The following is a 22,648-nucleotide window of genomic DNA, read 5'->3' on the forward strand; positions in this document are numbered from 1 at the left end:
AATGTAACCCTGTGCCCACTGTGGATAAGCCAGAGAGACATAGGGGCTGATGGCTTTATCAGTGATTACCTAGAACAACTAGGAGAAAGGATATATTGTACCACTGCCTCTGTCCCTCTGATGTCCATGAACGCAGAAAAGAGGGAAGCATGCTATTGTTAGCTAAAGGATGAGAATATTTCTTTCATCATCCTGAACTCTAAAGGCCATAGCAGAAGGGCAAGTCCATCCCAGAGAATGATGCAAAAAAGTTTAGTCTTCAGTACAGAAGATATAACCATTTTCAGTCTTCTTAAGTCTTCAACTGAGCTTCTTAGGATCAACAGGTACCAATTCTGCTTCATAAGGATAACTAGTTAAGTTATGTTAACTTCATAACTTAATTATAAGATAACTTATACCTGACTAGTCTGGAAGCTATAAGTTATATCTTCCTCATAGCTTACAATGATGGCTTTAAGTGACAGTTTCTCATATGACTAAAGAATGAACTTTGTTTCTTCTCTTGAAAACTATATTCTTGAGCTCAGAGCAGTTCGTTCTGCACGTCAAGTTTGTTTTCTTCTAAGGTCTTATTCTGCTAGTGCCACTTCACTGCAAGTTGAGTTGTGTTACCTTTATATTTGTCTTGCTAAATACAGGCATATCATCAGTGTAGCCGTTCTGAATCAGAATGAAGGTGTATTTAGGAATGTATCTTCTCTGGTGAGGTGTAGTGGTGGATTCTTAGGAAAAGAGTACGCAAGCACTGAACCTACAGAGTGATATTTGCTCAGCTATTACCATCCGACTTTCCAGAAATCTCTGATTTAGGAATTTAATGAACTTGATATCTGTATCACTGGATCGAATAGTTTTTGATAGGTTGGTCTTGCATGAATTCACTTTTGAATGTATTTAAGCTCTTAATATGTAAAATACCAGTGACATAGTTCTTACTCTGTTTTGCGTCTTAGCAAATTTTTGATCAAGCACGTCTTAATTTATTTAGTAGCTTTGTGCAAGAGAAGTGCTGAAAGGCCTTTTGAAAGACTGAATAAATTGTTTAATAAATTGTAATTGCCTTTATTCATGACTAAAGAAGTTCCACTTATGGTCTCAGTATGTTGTGTCATAATTTTCTAGATATTTTAATTATTGTATTTTAATTATTACTTTTAATTACCATTTCAAACACATTGCTGACTATAAATGCTTATTCTTTTATGATTTCTCTGATCATCTTCAGAGAAGTTTTAACTAAGGATACAACATAGGTTATCCTCTGCTACTTAAAATGAGAGTTCCCCCTACACTCAGCTGTTTTGCACTTAAACTCAGCTGGTTCTTGCTGATTTTTTAATTAGGTTATTTCAGCAGTTCCATCTCCAGAGCAGTTCACTGTATTTTTAGAAAGTTGTTGAATTTTAAATGTTTGTCCTCATTATATAATTCTAGACTTAAGGCTTCTACTTGAAGCCAGAGCCAAATGGATACTTTCTTATCTTTAAATGAAAGATACTCATAAATTTCTAGGATTTATGAATGGACTCAAATGTTTTTTTGTTCTGCTCTGAGGTACAAGTTGCATTTTTCAGGCTGTAGAGAGCATTGTTTATTTTGCTCTGGTTGGAGATAGCAAAGTTCAAGTTACGCTGATGATTTGCTCTGGAAACACCTCAGTAGAGTTTCTAGAAAAAACTATTCCTTGTAAAACTAGTTTTGAGATTACATGAATAGGTGAGACTAAAACCTTAATGGACCGAACTAACAATGACTGGTAAAGAACAGGCAATCTGGCTTTAAAAGTAATCAACTTCGAGATATGTTGACTAGTAACGTAAACTCCACAAATTACTTATGGTTCTAAATAAAGCAAGAAACAGATTTTGATTCCCCCCCTTTTTCTTTGAATAGGTATATTGCTGTAAATAGGTAACTGTCCATTGTTTAAAAAGTTCTTGCAGAGAGATATTGCTATATAAAAAATTTTTGACTTTCTGAAGTTTTCATCCTGCAATTAAACATTGATTGTTATCAAACCATAAGTTGCCTAATAGGATTTGTTATGAATAAATATAAACATACATGCTATCCATATGTGGGAATCAATTCTGAGGCCTTCATTGGAAAAGCCTTAAATGCCTCTCTCATTTTCTTTTTGTCTTACAGCTCTTATGTATTTTAATAACCAGGCAGAGGAGTTTAGCCAAAAGATTCACCTCCTGATAATACTATTTTTAAAGAATCATTTAAAATAGTTCTGCTGCTTATGCTTTTGGACAAAATCAGAAATGCTGTTTTAAATGAACACCTAAGATAGTTCAGTACTTCAGTGTTTCTTAAAATTCAGTATTCTCAAAATTTTTTTAAACATTTTTGAAGACTTATTTTTCATAGCTGTGTACAGCCATAAAAATTTAATCTATTTCTGAATCGACTGTACTTGACTTTCAAAGGAAAGTAATCTATATAACTTGGAAAATACTTTTTTGAATAAATAATAATTTCAGAATATTGTGAAACCTAGTATCTTTTACTGCCCTATATTGGAATGCAGCCCTATGTCTTTTGGTCAGTAACAAATGGAAAAGGAACCACAGAATAAAACCATTTTTCATATATGAAAACATAACAAATCACATGTTACATTTTCAAGAAAAAGACTTATTTCTGCTAGAATAAGAAACTGAGAAACAGTACTGCGTGCTCTGAAGCTTACGAACGGTCTCCCACGTATGTGCTGATTTTGTCTCTCTCCTGCAGATGCATTCTACTGTCCCTGACCAGCCTGGATGTCTAATTTTAGTCTGATCTGTTCAGTTGGGTTATATTCTTTTGTTCTCGTGCTGACACTGGTCAATTTGTTTAAATATCCTTTCTCCTTCTATGATATGTGACCTGAGATTTCTAATAGCAGTCATATTCTCTTAATTTCTGTTTCACGTGGCTAGTTAAACAAACTACTCCTAACAAGGGCTCTTTCTGGTAGCCCTTCTCTGCCTTTGTTCCACTCTGGACTTAATGAACGTGAACAGAGTTTTACATAATCTCAGATGTCATCTCAGCAGTGCTTCGTCCAATGTTACAAGTATATCCTTCTCTCCTACTTATGAAAGTACTTTTTTGGATACATATTAACTGTATGGATTCCACTGTTTTACAATATTTTACTCTGACTGCCCAGTATATTTTAAATGTTGTGTTCTGATTTTGCCTGTATGCTTAAATTACAATTAATTGTCTAGATTCCTGTGTCTTTATGCTGCTCTGCTGCTTTTGTTTTTAGTAATTCAGACTCTGACAAACTCAGCACTGCTAAATAGCAAGTATGTTTTCATCCATTTTACAGGTGACTTTTGATTAAGTAGATTTTATTAGGAGGTGGCTGGAGCAGAGAGGTATATGTCAATGTTTGTTTTACTGTTGGTCTACTATACACATAATATGGCTATCTTGACATTTCCCTGGCAATTTACGAGAATGCTGACATAATTTAATTTGAAATGGAAAAAAGAAGTTTTACTTGTATTCACAGGTTGTCACTTTGTTTTGTCTGAGAAGCTCCAAACAGCTAATGTAACTTACAGCTCTAAGAATAAATATTGAAAGAAAACTGACAAAGACAACTTTTATGTATATTGGCTTAATACACTGGTTTCACTGAGAACACAGATGTACTCTTCAGTCAAGCTTCTGTTCAACTCATATTTGCTAAGACTGTGAATGCTATAATGGAAACCAGTGCTTATCTCTCTTGTGTAAAGATATTTGACAGAAGAGCTGAGCGTGTCTTAGCTCATTTTGGACCTTTTGAAGAGTTTTGATTTATGGGTGTTAATGATCATTCTTGTAATAAGAATTGAAAAATCTATTCCAAAAGTTGATGTGTGTTTTTTTTTCTTTTTCTTTTTTTTTGTTTCAGTGACAGCATATTGGAACTTAGTGTTATGCCAAAGGATGAGGACATCCTTCAGTTGGTATGTTTATGACTCTTATATTAAGACAGTATGTTAAATATAAAAATGACTTGTTGGTTACAAAAATCTTTAAACTGTGCTACTAGCAAATAGTTAAGAAGTTGGCATTTAGCTTTCTGTCACTGCTTGGATATTGCCCTTAATTTTTTTGCCATCTCTGAAAATACAGAAGAGAAGACTAGTTCAAATACCGGAGAAAATACAAATTCATATGATATTTCTAGTTTATTGATTAAAAAAAGCTTACAATAGTGTTTTTATGGTATTTCAGCTTCATTTCTGTGTGTCAGAGTTTATGAATTGGATCACCTTCAGTAGCTAGGTCTTCTAATTGTGAAGAAGTTGAGAGTTATTAGTAAATTTGCATCGAAAGAAATAGAATCTGGTGCTTAAAATTAGCTTTTATTAATATCTCATTATTAGTGCAGTTTCAGGAAAGAAGCAAAGTGATGGATGTGCTCAAGATGAATACTGTTTTCTTTTAACTGGTGTAAAAATTTTGTCATGCTGGTATTTATATGTTCCAAATTGGACCTGGGGTTTGTCATACAATCGTCTCCCAGGCTGTTTAGTGTCTTTAAGCCCACAGCAGCTGTGAATAAAATAACTTGTGTAAGTGCTTATTCTGAAAAACTGGAAGAGGGAATGTCATAAGATGCTTGGTTTATTTTTAATTGGAAGTTGAGGAAGGGAGAAAACAGTGAGAAAGGTAGACCTGCTCGTCAGTGGTCAAAGAACTGGATTTTCTCATTCATACAGAAGTAAGCCTAGACTTTAAATAACAGTTAAGAAAAAGCTATATGGATTTTATTGACTGTGTAGAGACATTAATGGGAGAAATATAGGAGAGTTAATATGGGAGAAACTATTGAGTATTTGGAGAGAAACTGAGTGTTAAGTGGCAAACTACAGAGTGAAAGCTCAGGACAATTCATCTGAGGATGCTACATAATAATCTTTGCTTAGATGTTAGGATGTTCTGTTGTAATGATGAGATTTGGTGAAGGATTTTATCCAAAGCTGAATGCTCATGTTTAAAATGTAGCTTTTTTCAGAGTAACAGCACACTCTGTGGTAAGACAGTGACTTTGATTTTTGACCTGAGACTTAGTATAGTTTTCCTGTTTTGTTTTTCCTTTTTCAGTTGTGTGATTCATGCTATATCCACTTTTGTGCAAATCCTATGTCTAAATAAACTATAAACCTTAGGGAAAATTCTGATTCCTTAGTGAAGTACAGATCCTGTAAATAAAGGATAACAATAATATCTGTGATGAGTAGTGATCTATCAATATTAAGGTGCAGAGTGAACAGTAAGTGTCAAGGAACAGTGTGTTTATTAACACACAAAAATTTATCAAGCTTTTGTCATTGAAGTTGTGTTATTTAATTTGTTATTATAGTACTGTAAGGAGTTCACTGTTTTCTCTTTGATGGCAGTGTCACTAAATTCTAGTGTAAATGTCTTCACTTGGCATCAAAGTCATTTGCTGATGTTAAGAACAGGTATGCTGTGAAAAATAAATAAAGCTTGAAGCACTAGTGGGTGATTATAGTATGAATTAATGAAAGGTTTATCTAGCAAAATGACTTTCATTATATTCAGAAATGATGCTCTGTGGTAAGTATTATAGTACTTGGCAGTCTACTCACAGTGTAGTAATGACTGATTGCTAGGTTAACTGCTTAAAGATTCAATTGCTCATTTCTGTCCTTAGCTTACTATTTATAAATCTTCAGTTTAGTCTTCAGAATATCCATATATGTCTGTGGACATTTTGGTATATAGAATTTACTGAAAACAAGGCTTTAAAAAAATCCATTCATCAGTTGCAACAGTGAAGTGTTCTAATCCATGTGTCATCACCCTCTGCAGCATGTGTGCACTGCTTACTTAAACATGAATTACATGTGAAATCCTGTCATTAATGAAATCAGCATCAAAGTAGTGTTTATTCACTGAAGAGATCTTGGAAATGTCCTTTTGAGGGATGGGGGGAGGGGTTATTTAAAAGCATTTTTGCCAAATTGTGACAAAACCTTGAAATCTTGACAGATATGAATGGTTGTTTTTTTCATGTTCCTCCTCAAACCTCAGATTAATTTACTTAAAATAATCTATTTTGGTTAATAAATAACCTAATTTTAAACCATTTCATTTAAATTTTGATTATGTAAACTATTAGTAAGATTAAATTAACATTCTAAAGTAGAATCACAATATTTTGAATTGAACTTTTCTTGTTTCAGAGTATCAATAAAGGACAATTTGCAAGTTTGAAACACTTTACTCAAAGAAAAAAAAAGAAAATTTTTAAATGCATGTTTTTCCATGAACTCTTTTGGATTTCAGGGATTTAAAGAAAACTTGTTGAGAGCTTAGAAATGAAGCATACTGTGTTGCAAAATCAGGAATTTCAGTAGAAGGCTATTTAAGCATGCATACTAATGAAATAAAATAAACAAAAAAAAGAGGGGGGGCATACCAGAAAGGGAAGCAAGGCTAAACAGCAACCAAAGAGTATAAAAGCATTGCAGGGGTATCTGAGGGCAAATCCCAGCTGGCGTGCAGACTAGCCAGGGACGTAAAGGGCAAAAAGGAGGTGTTTTGCTGATATGCTGGTTGCAAAAGAAGGCTCAGGGAAACCAGTTGGTGCGGTGACTGGGGAGGAGGGGCAGGAAAAATATTTAAAGGTAGATGATATAAAGACCTGAAGTCTTTATTTATTTATTTATTTATTTTTCCCCCTCCCCACCCTGTTCACAGGCGAAGCCTGTTCCCAGACTGCTTGTACTAACATGTTTTGGAAGGGAAAAGCAGCTAACAGAAGGAGAGGCGCTAGTTAGGGAAGCCCAATGTGTTCAAACGCTTGGGGTTGACGGGATTCAGCCCAGTGCTGGAGTTGGCCAGTATGATTGTGAGGTTCTAATTCACACAGAAGTAAGCCTAGACTTTAAATAAGCTTCTTAATAAGAAAAAGCTATATGGATTTTATTGACTGTATAGAGACATTAATGGGAGAAATATAGGAGAGTTAATATGGGAGAAACTATTGTGTATTTGGAGAGAAGCTGAGAGTTAAGTGGCAAACACCACAGAGTGAAAGCTGAGGAAATTCATCTGAGGATGCTACGTAATCATCTTCACTTAGATGTTAGGATTTTCTGTTGTAATGATGAGATTTGATGAGGGATTTTATCCAAAGCTCATGTTTAAAATGTAGCTTTTTTCAGAGTAACAGCATTCTCTGTGGTTAGATAGCGACATTAAGCATAGCTTTAGGAGAAGTGAGGAGGGAGCTATATAGACTGGTCAGACTCACCTCAGTCCAACTGTAGAGCAAGTCCTTTCTCAATCCATTTCCAAGAACGTTAAAGGATAGGAAGGTAATTGAACGTAGCCAGCACAGATTTCCAGAGAGCAAAAGTTACTTAGCCAGCCTGACTGCCATCAATGATGGCAAAAGTGGCGATGTGGAGTGGTGAATGTAATCCACCTGGACTGTAGTGAGGGCCAGCGTCAAAGCCTGAGAGCACTCTCGTTTGGAAGCGAAGGGGTGCGAGCCGGCTGTTTGGATCACGCAGCGGGCTGGGGTGGCAATCAGTAGTTTGACATCTAGTGCATAGTTCATAAAGAGGGGTTAATGCAGGGGGCCGCTGTTGTTCGATATCTTTATCCTGGATGATGTGCAGGATAATGTCAATATCTTTGATCTGGATGATGACTGAGCAGGTTTGTGGATGACACAAAAGAAGTAGCTGACAGGATAGATGGCAAAGGCCGACAGATACCTCATGACATTAAATACGGAAAAGTGCAAACTTTGTATGTCAGGCAGAATCCCGTGGATCAGTACAGGCTGAGAACAACTGGCTGAATAATAGTCCTGCTGAAAAGGAGCTGGGAATTACCTTATTGAATGTGAATTTCCACACGGCTTTACTTTTGGCTCAAAGAGTTTCCAAATTTCAATTCAGATCTGTAACTTCATAGTTAAGTTTGATTAATCAACCTTTGCAAACTGAAAGATGATCATCTTTAGTCTATATATAGCTTCCAGAGCTGTGCCTACAACTCTGAAGCTTTCAGGCAACTTTGGAATGAAGAAAAAAAAAGGAAAGAAAGAAAAGAGGAAAGACGAGAAAGAGCACTGTCTTCTTAACCACAGAATTCAGAATATCTGTTAAAATCTTCACATTGGGCCATCTAGCTTTTAAACATTTATTCTGTGTGTTTTTATAAATGTTTGAGATAGGGTAAGTGAGCTTGGGTGACGCTGGGGAACTGATAAAGACACTGGAAATGAGGGAAGAAGGCGAGAGCAAGTGCTTTTCCATTGGGGAGAGGCTGCAGAATACTGGAGAGAGCAGAGATCATTATGGAGCTAGAGAGACAGCAGGTGTGGTAAGAGGGAAAGAAAATGTTTAAGGAATATGTTAATAAGAATTGGGAAAGGAAACAGGAAAATTTTCTTTTAAGGGAAGAAACAGCTATAGCTTATAATTTATGGATTTTTCTTGCATGAAAATTAGATTTAGATACAATGGCAATGAACATGCAATAGGGATTCAATTATAATTTACTAAAAATTTTAAATTTTCCAACTTGGTCTCCATCCCAGAAGGCTCTTCCTAAGTATGCCAATAAATAAATATTTTAAAAAAAGAGAGAGTATTTTAATCTGGAGTTTCTCCTCATCTCCTGAAAATTAGAGTTTTAATCTCTTAGTCCATAAACTCCAACAGCAAACTGTAGTTTCAGAATGATCTGTGATAGCAAACTATGATTGTGTGTGGAAATAGACTTTACGAAGGCAATGGACTGTAGAGGGAATACTACATTTTATTTCATTTGCTTAGGAGCCCCTCAAGGTGTCAGACTTCATATGTACGTGAGAATTGTATTTAGCATTTATTTTGAGACAAAAGGGATTTTCCTGTGTTCATTTAATTTTTGTTACGCACATAATGTGTAGCTGTTTACATAGCCACAATGTGTTTCATTATATGGTTGAGTTCTGGCTTCATAAGACTGTTGCTAGTTCGTTGCTATACCCTTGGCAAAATGCAACACTCAGGCAGATTGAGTGGCTGTTTCACATAAACTGTGTTGTTTGAGAGACAGGTCTTTGGCTCTTTTAATGGGCTCCGTGATGATAAAGCTTGGCATTGGTGTCATCTTTGTTAGCTAGGAGAAAAATAAACTGATTTTAAAATTAATTTGGAACTAGTCAAATGAACAAAGCTAGAGGTCCCTGTGTCAGCTCTGGCCCGCATCTGTGATCGAGTGCAGACATTTCTGAGACCACTAGCTGAGAGGAAGAGGCTAAGCTGAGTGTGAAATGTCCTAAAGATGAATTTTTGCTGCTCATCTGCTCCACTTTTCAAAGAAAAGTTGCCCTGACTTTGCCTTCTGGCAGAGGCCCTATTACAATAATCACTTTCATCCTTGGGCATATCAAAGTGGAAACTAGAAAGTAAATTTTCTCTGTCCCAGAGCCAGTTCTGTTTATGTATCTTTGAACAGGCTTCTTTCACCATAATTTACAGTTGGCTGGAAAGCCTACCAAACTTCAGTACAGAGCACATGCTTAACTGATGATTAAAGAACACGAAATAGCCAATATGGGTATTTTCGGCTGAATATCCAACATGGAGTATCAAGAGAATAGCTTACAATATTCAGAAAAACCCGGGATGAAACATTTGCTTTATTAAGATGAAGGCTCAAATTACCAATTCTGTTTGGCCTGTCACTGCCTAATGAGCACATGCATGTTGTCCTGCCAAACAGTGTGTCATAATTTGGGACCAGTCGTGGAATATGTTGCCTTTTGTGCAATTTGAAGGGCAGCTGGGAACACTGTTGGGTGGGAGAGGGAAAACGGGGTTGCAGGTACTGTTGGGGGCCAGACTGCATTTTTAGGGAGGAGATATATTGTGGCAGGTTGAGTGAAAGCAAGTAAGAGCCATAGAAAGTGGTGGGTAAAAGCCACAGAAAGTGATGGTTTGTTAGTTTGGTAGATTATGGAACAAACTGCTTTACTTCTGAAAAAAATGACTTAATTAAGAGGACAGAAGCTGGGTGATGTATGGCATTTTCTCTGCTTTAGAAGAAAGCCTTTTGAACAGGTTCCATTTTCTGTAATAAAGATACAAAATGCGTGCATTTTGTATGCGTGAGAAACTCTGTCAGTTGAGACAAATTGTCTGGAAAAGTCCGTTCTTATGTAACTCATCATTCTGTTCTATAAGATGAAAATTTGCAGCTCTAATATGCCTTTTAAGCAGTAGAGATACGGAGCACAGGAGAGGTGATTTTTGATCAAGCACGAGCAAAATGTGGACAGCTAGAAAACAAATAGTTTGTCACCTAGCTTGCCAAAAAGAGCTGATGGAAGAAGGACTTAGAAGGTTGTACTGATAGCCTTTACCTTTAAAGAAAAAGCTATGTGAAGTGCAAGGGTGCCTGAATTTAAAATTTCAGAGTAGACTATGATACCTGTTTATTGGCAAAAGGCGCACACGCAATTTCTCTCCTACTGTAGATTTTGGCTGTCTCAGAGTTGATGGCAGTCTGGTTACCAAGCGTCTTTGGAGTAACGTCTCTCTTTCTTTATGGTTTTGTTAGAAGAAAACTTGCAGTAGGCTTGCAGCCATTTTGAGACCATAAGGATTTCTGTGCTCCTCTCTCCACAGTGTTCGAAGTATGACAGATTTCTGTACAATTTCTGCGGCATTCACAACCTTTTTTTGAGAGAAATTTAGCATCTTGTATTAGCACTGACTTGATACAAACAGGAAGCCACATTTAGGTTTACTACAAATAGTTCCTTTTCTGAAGGGCGTTTAATGGGATTTGTTGCTGTTTCACAGCCTTCTGCAGAACAGTTCTACTGCTAAAAATAATTGTTCAAATTGTGTCGCTCTTCTGCCAGACGGAAGCTGTCAGTGCTGTAGAAAGGACTGATGGACATGCACTCCCTAGGGAGAGAAACTTGAAATGGCTGGGCACGCCTGCAGGTCAGCCCAAGTTAAGGCGCTTGTCAGTAGACTTCGTGGTACCTAAAGTGTTTATGTTGGGGTGTCTTAGTATGCAGGATTTTGGGCTCAGATTTGAGATATATTGGAATTTGCTTGTTTAGTATTCGTTCCTTGTGAATGAAAGAAAGAAAATAGATTACTAGTCATCGATGTAGCTGTCCATTTAGAAGTGTTTCTTTAAAGTAGCCTATTAATGTTTTTATGTGGCATGTTTATTAATATGTAAATATACGTATCTGCTTTGTTTACACACATGCACACACTCTCACTCACTCACACTCTCTGCAGGTTGAGTTATGCTGCCTTCTCACCTTTCATTTTTTCACCTTACCAGCTACCCACTCAAAAATTCATCTTTCTTGACTTGTAACCTACCTCAAAATGTTTCATTTGGAATAATTTTTTAAAAAATCATTTCCTCGTAGCAATTGCCCCAAAAAGTAGCAGGAATGAATCCTGATTGGTTACTTTTAGACCTGAGGAATTTGCCAGCTCTCAAGCACCTGAAGCAGGAGCACTATGAAATTGCCACTGCCAGTGGTACAGCTATATTAAAAAATAAGAAAAGAAGCTTGTAATGGATAAGGAAGCTTATTCTAGAATTTTGTATGCCCCACTAACCTCCTATCTCTGATTAGAAGTCTGCCCACTATCAACTCTCTAATAATAGTTTCCTTTTCTTTTTCCTAAGATCTTTCAGACTGAATGGAGCAACCTGGCTATTTCATTAGCAAACTGTGGAATATTTTTCTTTGCTTTGCTTTTAGGAGGTTTTCATAAATGTGATGTTTTCATAAATGGCAGTATTTAGTCCACAGTGGGCAGTGTTTGTTTACTGTACGATTTGGTACTGCTGCAGTTACTAATGTGTGCAGAGGTTAACGTTAAAGCTCTGGCAGCAAATACAATGGAAGGAGGGATGTGCTGGGAAGATGTAGCACATACAGAGACCTTTAAAGTCTTTTTTATAACATTGCATATGTTAGAAAATACCATTTTCGTCAACTCCCCTCTCCCTAGTTTGACTGGTCTTTACAGTAAGGTCTCTTACGCAGCTTGTGTTTGGAAATTAAATTTCTTGAACTTGCATTAAATTTTATATACTAAAATGTCACTGCCATTGAAAAGAAAGGGTGTGTGTTTTCCAAATAATGCTGAGTGCAATGTTTGTTGAGTGTCTCAGAGTGAAGTGAAAACACTTGAGTTGTATTATTAACGTTCTTGTCAGAGCAAATGGTAGTTGAAAATGTTTCCCGTTAAGTCACCTAAAACACTTTTCTGGTGTTCCGCTCCCATGTCCATGGTCCCATATCCATGCTATGTGCGACCACATTAGGATTGGAGAAGAGAAGAATTTAAATTAGCATTAAAGAAACATAATCTTGAGCAGAATTGGTTCAAGGGGGATGGAAGATGCCCCAAGCTCAGCCTTACAAGGTGCTGAATGCGTTAGCCTCTTACTCATCAAAACACTTCAATTTTGCAAGCAGTTCTGTTGAAATCATGGTGATTATCGTGATTACTAATCCATTTACAGTGAAGTGCATGTCTGCATACTTTCATGATTTTAGACTAATGGATGAGGGACTTTGTTGGCTCAAGCTGTTAAGAGTAAAGAGTTTTACCATGATTGTTACCAAGAACAGGAATCCTTGTATGTGGACCGTTGTTATTACAAAACCAAATAGTGTAAAATCAAGTGGAAAATAATGAATGTGAGCAAAAACCTTATGCTTTAATGGGTTTTAATTTTAATGAGTTAATAAAATGTCTTCTAGAATGTTTTATTTGCTTAGAATATTTTATTTTGCTTATCATATGGCATAAATATATTACCTTATCAGTTAGAACCTGAATGCGCTCTAACGGTTATACAAACTTGCACTAAGAAATTCATTGTAGCCACAAAAGTTTGCGAACTTGGTGCAGAGAGAAAGTGAGAGCAAGATGGAGGAGTAGTTGAACCCAGTAACTGAGGACACATTGATTTCTTGCCTTAGAAAGAGCAGCTTTCTTCTGGTGATGGTTGCAGAACTGTGTCTGTCAACGCTGTTGATTCCACTCTAAATTGTTGTATTTTTATGTTACGCTTTCCATAACTATGGGTTTTCTTGAGAAGGTGGGATTGCTTATAAAATTTCAAGGCTGTGATGACAGAACTCAACCCTCATAAGCGTCAGGGGCTTGACAGTGGGCTTAACCAGGAATTTGTTTGGATTTTTTAAAGTTAGAAGGCTTTTCTCAATTTTTAAGGCTTTTCAAAGACTTTCTTAAATTTAAGTCATACCTTAATGGCTTGTTTTATGAGTACATCCTCTACTGCAGTTACTTAGACATGAAGGTAGTATTTTCACATGCTAAATCACTAAGAGGAACTAGAGAGAGAAGAGAATAATATTCAAACTGTCATTTAGATATAGTTGAAAAATATGCTAATTATCTACATATTATCTGAATGATAATAAATGTATTGATATGCTTCACATGTCTTAATCACTAAACATCATCTAAAATGTAACCATCACCTTCTGGTTAAAGCACTTAAAATATTTCCTAATAAAATCTTTATAATTTGAAATATTTCTCTGTAGGCCCATAGTCAGGATTATGAAAGCTATTTTATCAGTTCCTGTATGGGAATGGCATACTTCTTATTTATAAACTTTTACTTTCTTAGCAGAACAATCGGTGGTCTTTTAATGATTTCTTGGGAAGTGGGTAGAATGAGTTTGAAAGAGGAAGTATTTTCTGACCATCCAAGCTTTCTTCCTAGTAACTTTATCTTTCTCATAACTGTCAGTCTCTTTGCCCAGACGACATACAGCTGCAATCATGAAAATACCCTCTTTATTTGGGGAGGAAGAAGAAGAGCCTAACTGGTCTTATTTTAGACCCTAGTAAAATGTTGTCTTCTGAAGATGTTTTAATATGTGTGATTTGCTTTGTCAGGACCTAACAATTGATTTTTATACTCATTTGTAGTCATAAGCGATGATCAAATCATGACAGTTTTGGAATTTAGCCTTATTGCTGTCAAAATCAATGAAGCATTGTCTGTTGTGAGCATATTTTACAAAAACACAAACTCGGTGTATTTTATATTGGTGTTACAAAAATTATTAACACGTGACCCTCACAGGTTTTGAACTGTTTCATCAGATTTGTAACGTAATGTTTTTTCCTGATTTGGAGAGAGATTGTTTTATTTTCCTTGATTGTACTTTCTTGCCTCATCTGTTTTCTGGGTCTTCAGCTTTTTTCCCAATTTTCCTTTTCTTTTTTATTCCTGTTACAGCCTGTCAAGATCTTCAATAGCCACTTATTTAAAGATTTAGAAATATTTATCTTTTAAGGGGGAGAGGAACATACATATTAATATGCTACATATAGTGGGAGCATGGCTTGATTTTCTTCTGTGAGCGGAGGAAAAAAATCAAAATCACAGGAGCAGACTGTTTCTGCAGCATCATTCCTCTTAATTTCTGATGTACAGTATGAAAGCAGCTGCAGTCAGCTGACAGCTTGTGGTCATGTTTGGATATATGTGGGGAAGGGGTGCGCTGTTTTAAATGCATAATAAAGCCCTTGTTTCATCACCAGGAAGCAGAGATGGTAGCAGCCCAGGGGAAATGAGAGACAGTAATGTTGCTGTAGTGGAAGGGAAGTCTCGCTGCACAGAAGCGGAGCTCTCTGCAGGCAGCTGTAGGGATGCACCAAGACAAAATGGCACAAATGTGTTTTGTTTTCTGTAAGGGTAGAGGATAAATGCAAGGAGCAGATAAAAGCCTGAGACAGATATGCTCACAAGGAGGATGAAGTTATTTTTTATATTCTACTGCCCTTTACCTTCGTTGGTACCTTCCAGTGAAATCAGTGTAGCTGTATTTTTAGCTTGCTGTAACCAACATCAATATGACAACATAATTCTGTCTTTACATCTGTAAGCGGATTTTACTATGTTTTCCTGTTTTCTGCCAGCTGCAGTTTACAAAGGATGTCACAGCACTGGTAAGAAATGTACAGTAGCCATTTCTCCGATTTTTTGTAAGGCATGTTTTTCTCAAGTGATTTGTGAGAAGGATAAGCAAGGATATAAAACGGCAAGTTTGTTGGAAACGAGCTAGATAGTCTGAGCTGAATTCTCTTCATGATGCTAATCTCTTAATTTGTGGTTTGTGCCTGTGTCACTTGATGAGCTTTCTTTGCAGTTTGCTTTAATATTTTTGCACTTTGCTAATGCTCTGTATAACATTTATTGCAGCAGTATTCTGAATGCCTCGCCCTCCTCTGTACTTTGCTCTTGTTAATTTTATGGCTCCACTTGGGTTTTTGTAACCTGTCTAGTATTAAGACAGGGCATGTTGATATTCTGGAATTAACTGTGTTATTATTTAGACAGGAAATGCTGTAATGTGATACCACACCTAAAAGTATAAAAACCCTGGGAAATAATTTTCATGTTCTGTTGAACTGGCAGGCTCCGGAACGTCAGCTCTTTATTTCATTATGTTTAAACAGAATGAAGTCATACTAAAGTTTTTAAATAGCAGGATATTGTTTAAGTAATTTGTAGGCTTGTCCTTTTTTTTTTCTGTACATTCTGTTGATTTCACAATGATATCAAATGTTGCCTCATGCTAAAAAGAGACTACTGAAATGTACTCAATGTAATATGAAGATATATAGAAAGATGCAGACAGGCACACTAAGGAAATAAATTGAAATTTTAGTTTGTGTTCTAATAGTGTGTAGACAGTAGCAGATACATGTGAATTTTCATACTGCTTATAGCTTGACGTTAAAAATCAGGCATATTATTCCTATATTTGCAGTAATATTAGTAGTGTACCATTTACTACTGGCTGTCTCCTGTAAAATGTAGGATTACTTAAAGGGTGTTGGCTCACAACAAAGATGTTACTGCTGTAATTTATTCATTTTATATTTAGGAACAGTAGCTTTTATGCAGAAGACATCTTAGAGGAGAGTGTTTATATTTGTGTGTACTTTTTGTGTGTTCTATGTTAAACGAATAGAGAATTTTCTAGTGCTAATTGATTTTACTATGCACTGTTTTAACCTGTCGATTGCTCTGAAATTCTGGGAAGGATATTTGAAGCATTGTGATTGAAATAAAACTAAGGGGGGAAAATTTACTTAGTGTATTTTGTACTCACAGATTTTGGGAAACCTGCCTACAGTGCTCTACCTATAGTATTTTCCTAGAATTGCTCATCAGTTCAGCTTTTAGTTTTTCAGGGAGAGGATATATATAGTGATTTTGCTGTTCTGTTTTTGTTCACTAAAGAGATAGAATGCTGTATTTAAGTTGTAAACTATCCTTTTAGTTAAAGGAATATACAATATAAATTTCATACTTATTTTCTCTTTCAAAGTCTTATCGTGCAACGCTGGGATGGTGAACTTATCCATCTCCCTCTTATTACTTAACAATCATTTAATCCTCTCTCCACAGGCGTATTCCCAAGATGCCTACCTGAAAGGCAATGAAGCTTACAGTGGTAATGCCCACAACATACCTGAACCACCGCCAATATGTTATCCACGCCTGACATCCACAGCTTCTGTTATGGCACAAACTGGTGACAAACTGTCTTCTGACTTCTCTTTGGGGAAACAGCAAGTCACTAGACCAGTACGGGCATTGACACAGCCAGAGAGGGCTTACAGAATGGAAATACAAGTGCCTCCATCACCAACAGACATTGCAAAATCAAATACAGCTGTGTGTGTTTGCAATGAAACTGTAAGGACTGTTATTGTGCCTTCTGAGAAGGCTGTAGATCTGCCATCTTGTAGAAATAATCATGCTGGTCCATCACACAGGACAGAAGAAGTGAGATATGGCTTAAAAGATCAAACCACTCTGAAAGCACGGACCACATCACCATCTTCCTCAGTGTCCACTGCCATTGTACTTCCGCAGACTCCAATAACAAGGCCAGTTGATCCAACTGGAACAATAAATAAAGCTTCAAATTATGTAGTATGTCCAGAAGGAATCCCAAGCACTAGACCTCCTGCTCAAGCCACTGACTCACCCTCTGTCTCTACTAATCATTATAGTTCTCCGACCTCCCACCAACATATAGACTGGAAGACCTACAAAACCTACAAAGAGTACATTGACAATAGGCGCATGCACATGTATGGCTCCCGAACAATACAGGAAAGATTGGATAGTTTAAGAGCAGCCTCTCAGAATACAACTGATTATAATCAGGTGGTACCAAATCGCACTGCTTCCCAGGTACGGCGCAGAAGCACCTCTCATGACAGGGTTCCTCAGTCTGTTCAGATTCGGCAGCGGAGTGTCTCCCAGGAAAGACTTGAAGATCCTGTGTTGATGAAGGAGTGGCCACGAAGTGCTTCACAAGATACATTAACTTCGCCTTCGATTAATGCTAGGAATCACAGGACTCGGTCATGGGATTACCTCAGCAAACAGAGTGAAACCCTGGAAAGTTTTCGTTCTGAGAATCTGATTGCAGATACAAATGGAGATAGGAGAAAGACTTATAAGTGGACAGGATTTACTGAGCAAGATGACCGACGAGGTATTTATGAAAGATCTAGACAACATGCATTTCATATGTCCCTTCGAGGCCAAAATTTTTCTATGGCTCCGAGCACTTATATTTCAGACAGTAGGAGAATAGGTAGTAGAGCTTCTCTGTCAGCTTCTCACTTCCAAAAAGTTCCACCAGATATAAAAATGTTACAGTCTGCTCGAGACTTGCAATCTCTGGGGGGAGTTTCAAAGCCTGCAGCTATTTCACATGAGAGAACATCTCTCACAACAGCCAGAAGTTCTAAAAGTAACTCTTTGAAGAACACTGCTTCCTATGCAGCAAAACCATCATTTCCCCTTCACCAGAGCCTGGATGTTGTTGCCAGCAAAGACCAAAGAACAGTAAATCACTTGCATCAGAGTGGTCTGTTAAATCAACAGCCAAGGATTCGAGCAGAAGGCTCCCCAGACCACAAAACAGAAGCTGGCAAAAACATCCAACCCCCCTCTTTGTCTGCCTCCTCTGCCAAACTTGTTCAGCAAGCAAGTGAGAGTTCAGCTACCTCTGACAATGTAGATGCTTCCATCAGGCAAAAGATTCATGATTTTGAAAGGGAAGATGTCCAAGAGCCTGAAATTCTACAGCCAGACGTTCAGGAAAATGATAGGGACGCAGTTGTCATGCGGGATAAATCGCCTTCTGGCCACCAAACTCCACAGCCTTTGAGACACCAGTCTTACATTCTTGCTGTAAATGACCAAGAGGCTGCTTCAGACACTACCTGTTGGTTGCCTAATGATGCTCGGAGAGAAGTCCACATAAAAAGAATTGAAGAAAGGAAAGCATCAGGTTCCAGCCCACCTAGCGATTCCTTAGCTTCCATTCCATTTATTGGTGAGTTAAACCAATTATTCCAGTATACATCAAATAAGTACTTAGCATCTTTTTGATGCTTTTTTGTTTGATGTTTGAATAGAGAGGGCATCATTCCAGGTGGCTGATTACTATTCCTGCAAATCTAGGGGTGGGGGATAGTGGTGCCTTTCCGTTAGTTCTTATATAGTAAGTTCTTATATGGTAAGAAGTAGAAATATTTTTCGCAGGAGGAAAAGGTTCTGTTCTGTTGGGAATGCTGGAGAATGTAAAATGTAAAAAGATCTACAGTTATTTAAAATCTTTCTAGAATTTTCCTCAAACCTTGGAAAAGTCTCAATTATGTAACTGTGTCTGGTTTTCTTTCCACATAATGCCCTGATGTCATTTTTTATGAACAGTTAGTATTTAAATAGTTTATAGTGCCTTTCAAAATACTTTTGACTTTTATAGTATAAAACATTTGTAGTCCAATAAAGAGAATATGCATATACATCCACATAATGGTAATTTGTGGGGAAAAAAGTTGATTTTAAGAGAGATGAATAAATAAGGTCAGAGCTCTCTGTGACAGTTACAGGGTGCAGGAAAGTTGTTTCGGGTGAAAGTAGAGCAATAAACTGGAGTGAATCTGCAAATAAAGAAGAAGGTGTGGGTAAGAGTTGAGGGACTTGTGGAAGCACAACGTGAGAAGGCACAAACATTCATTTGCGGGTACTGTGACATAAAAGGGGGTGGAACTACATGCGGTTTAATGGAGGAGGGCTGAGCACTTTGAAGTTAATTTGGAAGAAAAGAGGAAGCCAGTGGAGGGATTGTAAGTAGTAACAAGAAAAGATCATAGAGCCGTTTTGGGTGTGTGAGTAGGTGGAGTCATCTGCAGAAGAAAGAATTTCAATGACAAGGGTGAGTTTGTATTCCACTTAAGCAGACAACGTCTTCACCACCAGCACCCCCTTCCCCACCTTGTGGTTATTTTTTTGGTTGATTTTGCTTGTTTGTTTCCAGTCGTGACTGACTTAATCCTTTGGAGTCTAGATTTCTGCGCATCATTTTCCCCACAGTTTGACTTGTATCTATCTTTTTGAATTTGTATAACAAATATATCAACTAGCTTGTCTCGTACTGTGGGTCTGCAGCAATTTTTTTCTCCCTCTCTGGTATTATGTATAATATCTGCTATTAGATTAAAACAGTTTTATTACAATACCTAACTGAAAATGGCAAAGCAGTTTTGTGTGCATTGGAGGGTAGAAACCTTGCACAAGATAAAATACTCTGTTCTTTTGACTTAAGACTTAAGAAGGCCGCCTTTTTAGCAAACTAGTGTGTGGGTTTCACTTTTCTGGATTTTTCCTTTGAATGGGAGGTATGCAGGTCTTTCTGATTACAGGTTATATCAGTATCTGGTTCTTCAAGTATCTGGATTCTTCTCTAGTCCCCATTTATCTTTCTTTAGCATTACTGTAAGTCTGTAGCCAGCCTTTGCACAGATTCTTTTAATCAAATACCTTCATGCTGATTTAAGCATACTGTTAAGGTTCTGTGTAGTTTTGTACTGACCCTTAATGTATTCCTTGAGTATTTGCTGGGAGTTTTTTAATCCCATGCATTTTAAAACTCCAGCTGTAAAAGTCAAATCAAGCCACATTAAGATAGAAGATAGTGTTGTTTTGGATTTGATTTAAATAAAGCTTTGCCATGATCTCTTGTACATGTGGCTTGCTTCTTGTTTTTAAAGAAATATGATGATTACAGTTCAAAGAAGCCTTAAACATGGCAATTGTATTCCATTTTGGCTGTGCAGTTCAGAACAGGAATGTACCTCTCCATTTTAGATTTTGGCGTAATACTGCATGATGTAATCGTGTGATTTCTTACAAGCTCCTTAGCTTCTTGAACTGGAACCTCGTGAGTACTCCAGAAATACCAAAAAGTAGTGCTCGCCGAGTGTAAGCACAGTCCTGAGCCAACACAGCTTACTTGATCAGGCAGATAAAAACCTAGATCTGCTTTGAAACACGGTTGAAGGCTTTTAAACTCTGAAGGAAAATCACTTGGGTTTTCTATTCTTTCTACTTTGGGTTGAGAAGGGTGTTGATTTTGAATGCAGAGATGCCTTGGTGTTTGTTGGCAACCTCCTTGCTTCTGTTATGTGTATATCAGCCCAAGTATTTTCAGTGGTACTCAGTTTCAGTTGGCATGTGTCATTTCATAAAAGTATATGCTGAACTTATTTGTACAGTAGATCTTTGAAGGAGCTTATAATGTAAATTTGGGGAAATAAGTATCTTCTGAGGCTACATATTGCCACATTAAACAGTTTATGCTCTGCTTATTTTTGTTACTACTTTCTGTTCCTTAGATGTGGTCAGATTATGGTTTGGGAGGAATTCAGCCAGAATAGTTGGCTCCTGAATAAGTATTTTGCAAATATCCTGCTCTTGAGTATTACCCAAGAACAGGATGATTTTAGACCATCTCTTTAAGTACCATAGTGCCTTTCACCATGTACAAAAATCCGAGTAGACTTTCCATCAAGTTTATTTGTGGCAGTTTCTTACAGAGAGCATGATGTTGTGCTGAAGAATGCCTTTTTACTATAGTCCTTTCACAAAATGATATTTCAAAGCCGGGAGATTAAATCTTGATTTGCATTTGCTAGTAGCAATGAGACATCTGTTAAGAAAAAAGAGATAATATATTTTGTAAGAGAAAAAAAAATGTAAAAAAAAAGAGATACAATATTGTGTACTCAAGCTCTTCAGTTAAGTACAGGTTCCTGGGGAATGGGGAAGCAACTGGTTTTATTAAAACACATATCCTGGTACTACATGCTTCATTACTTTTCAGTGTGTTACTAAATGCAGACCATTGTGCTTACCTTTGAAAGCCACCGTTTCTGTTTCAGGTCCGAGAAGGACTCTGTTCCTGACTTGTTGCATTTTGTTTCAAACTATACCTGTTGATCTAATGAAAGGTCATTCCTTCGACACACAAGCTGTCTTACCTGTTCTCTAGACTAGTAAAAATACTATTTCTCTCAGTGATTATTTAAGCAATTGCCATGTTTAATGCACCCATAATTTGTACAATTCTTCTGTTAGAGAATAGCAAATAATACATTTCTGATCTACTAGTTAATTTTAGATGTGTCAATCTGGACTTGGATGGAAATTAGAATGCCACTTAACATTTTTCTAACTGAAAATGAGAGAACGTAGATTCAGAATACAGATATTTTAATACATTTCTTAGATACAGATGTTTAGTGTGCATATCTGAGATTTCTGCTTAACTTGAAACTATCTTTTTTCCACTACTTATTGCAATTAGAAAACCATAAAAAAAATTACTCAGCTGTCAAATTTGGTTACTTAGCTTGGAGTGAACTAACCATTTGAACAAAACAGAGAAACTAATTCAGTACTTAAACTCATTGTAGCATGTAAACTATCAGTGCAATTTAATGCCTTGGCCTATTACTGTGAATATTCTTTCCAACATAGGTGTATTGTGGGTTATTACAAGAAAAATAGTTTTCAATGGATGTATTTAGAATGCTTAAGCTAAACAAACATCATCTTGAAGTTTAAAAATATTTTCCAAATCAAAACAAGTTTTATGGTTATTCTATTGCTGTTTTTGTCAAACAGACAGTAGTACTAAACAAGTACTGATACATTTTTTCCTCAATGGTGTGACCCTATTTTTGAAAATATCTGATATAACCTTACCCTAGAAAATGAGGTCACTTCATTCCACTATTAATTTGTGAATAACTGAGAGAAACTTAACCAGATAAAAATATTTGACCAGACTGTAATAAGACTGAAGAACAGTAAGAAGTCAGACAAATGCCCTCTCTGACGCTGACCGAAATCAGATACATAAGGAAAGATGTAAGAAGGACAAGTGTGTATAATATTTCATGCAAGTACTTTTCATCCTCCAGCTGCTTGCACTTTACATACCTCAGCCCAATGTGGCTTGTGCATGTGCCACAAGTTTCCCAGTTTTATCTGCATGTTACCTATAGAGCTTTTTCTATTTGTTTTTGTTGTTGTTTTGAATCTGCCTCCTACTCGCTTTATTTCTGATATAAGTGCTATAAATGTTACCAGTGTGCCACTAATCTTGACTTACCCTTTCCACACTACTCATGATCTTAATATCGCTGTCCCACTTACCCTTAGAGTAGGCAAACAACTGTGATGATTTAAGTTCCCATCATTAGCA

At 36.8% G+C, this 22,648-nt stretch overlaps 1 protein-coding gene across 3 annotated transcripts in view; it reads left to right on the forward strand.

The window, feature by feature from the left end:
* Positions 1–22,648, forward strand: part of ARHGAP21 (Rho GTPase activating protein 21) — a 119,251-nt gene that overhangs the window by 70,174 nt on the left and 26,429 nt on the right. For all 3 annotated transcript variants that reach the window (XM_062569013.1, XM_062569014.1, XM_062569015.1), the window contains exons 6-7: positions 3,905–3,959; positions 16,480–18,430. In XM_062569013.1, coding sequence (XP_062424997.1) covers positions 3,905–3,959; positions 16,480–18,430 — 2,006 coding nt within the window. The remainder of the gene's footprint in view (positions 1–3,904; positions 3,960–16,479; positions 18,431–22,648) is intronic.

The sequence above is a fragment of the Rhea pennata genome, chromosome 2 (assembly GCF_028389875.1).
Source record: "Rhea pennata isolate bPtePen1 chromosome 2, bPtePen1.pri, whole genome shotgun sequence".
Taxonomy (NCBI): Eukaryota; Metazoa; Chordata; class Aves; order Rheiformes; family Rheidae; genus Rhea; species Rhea pennata.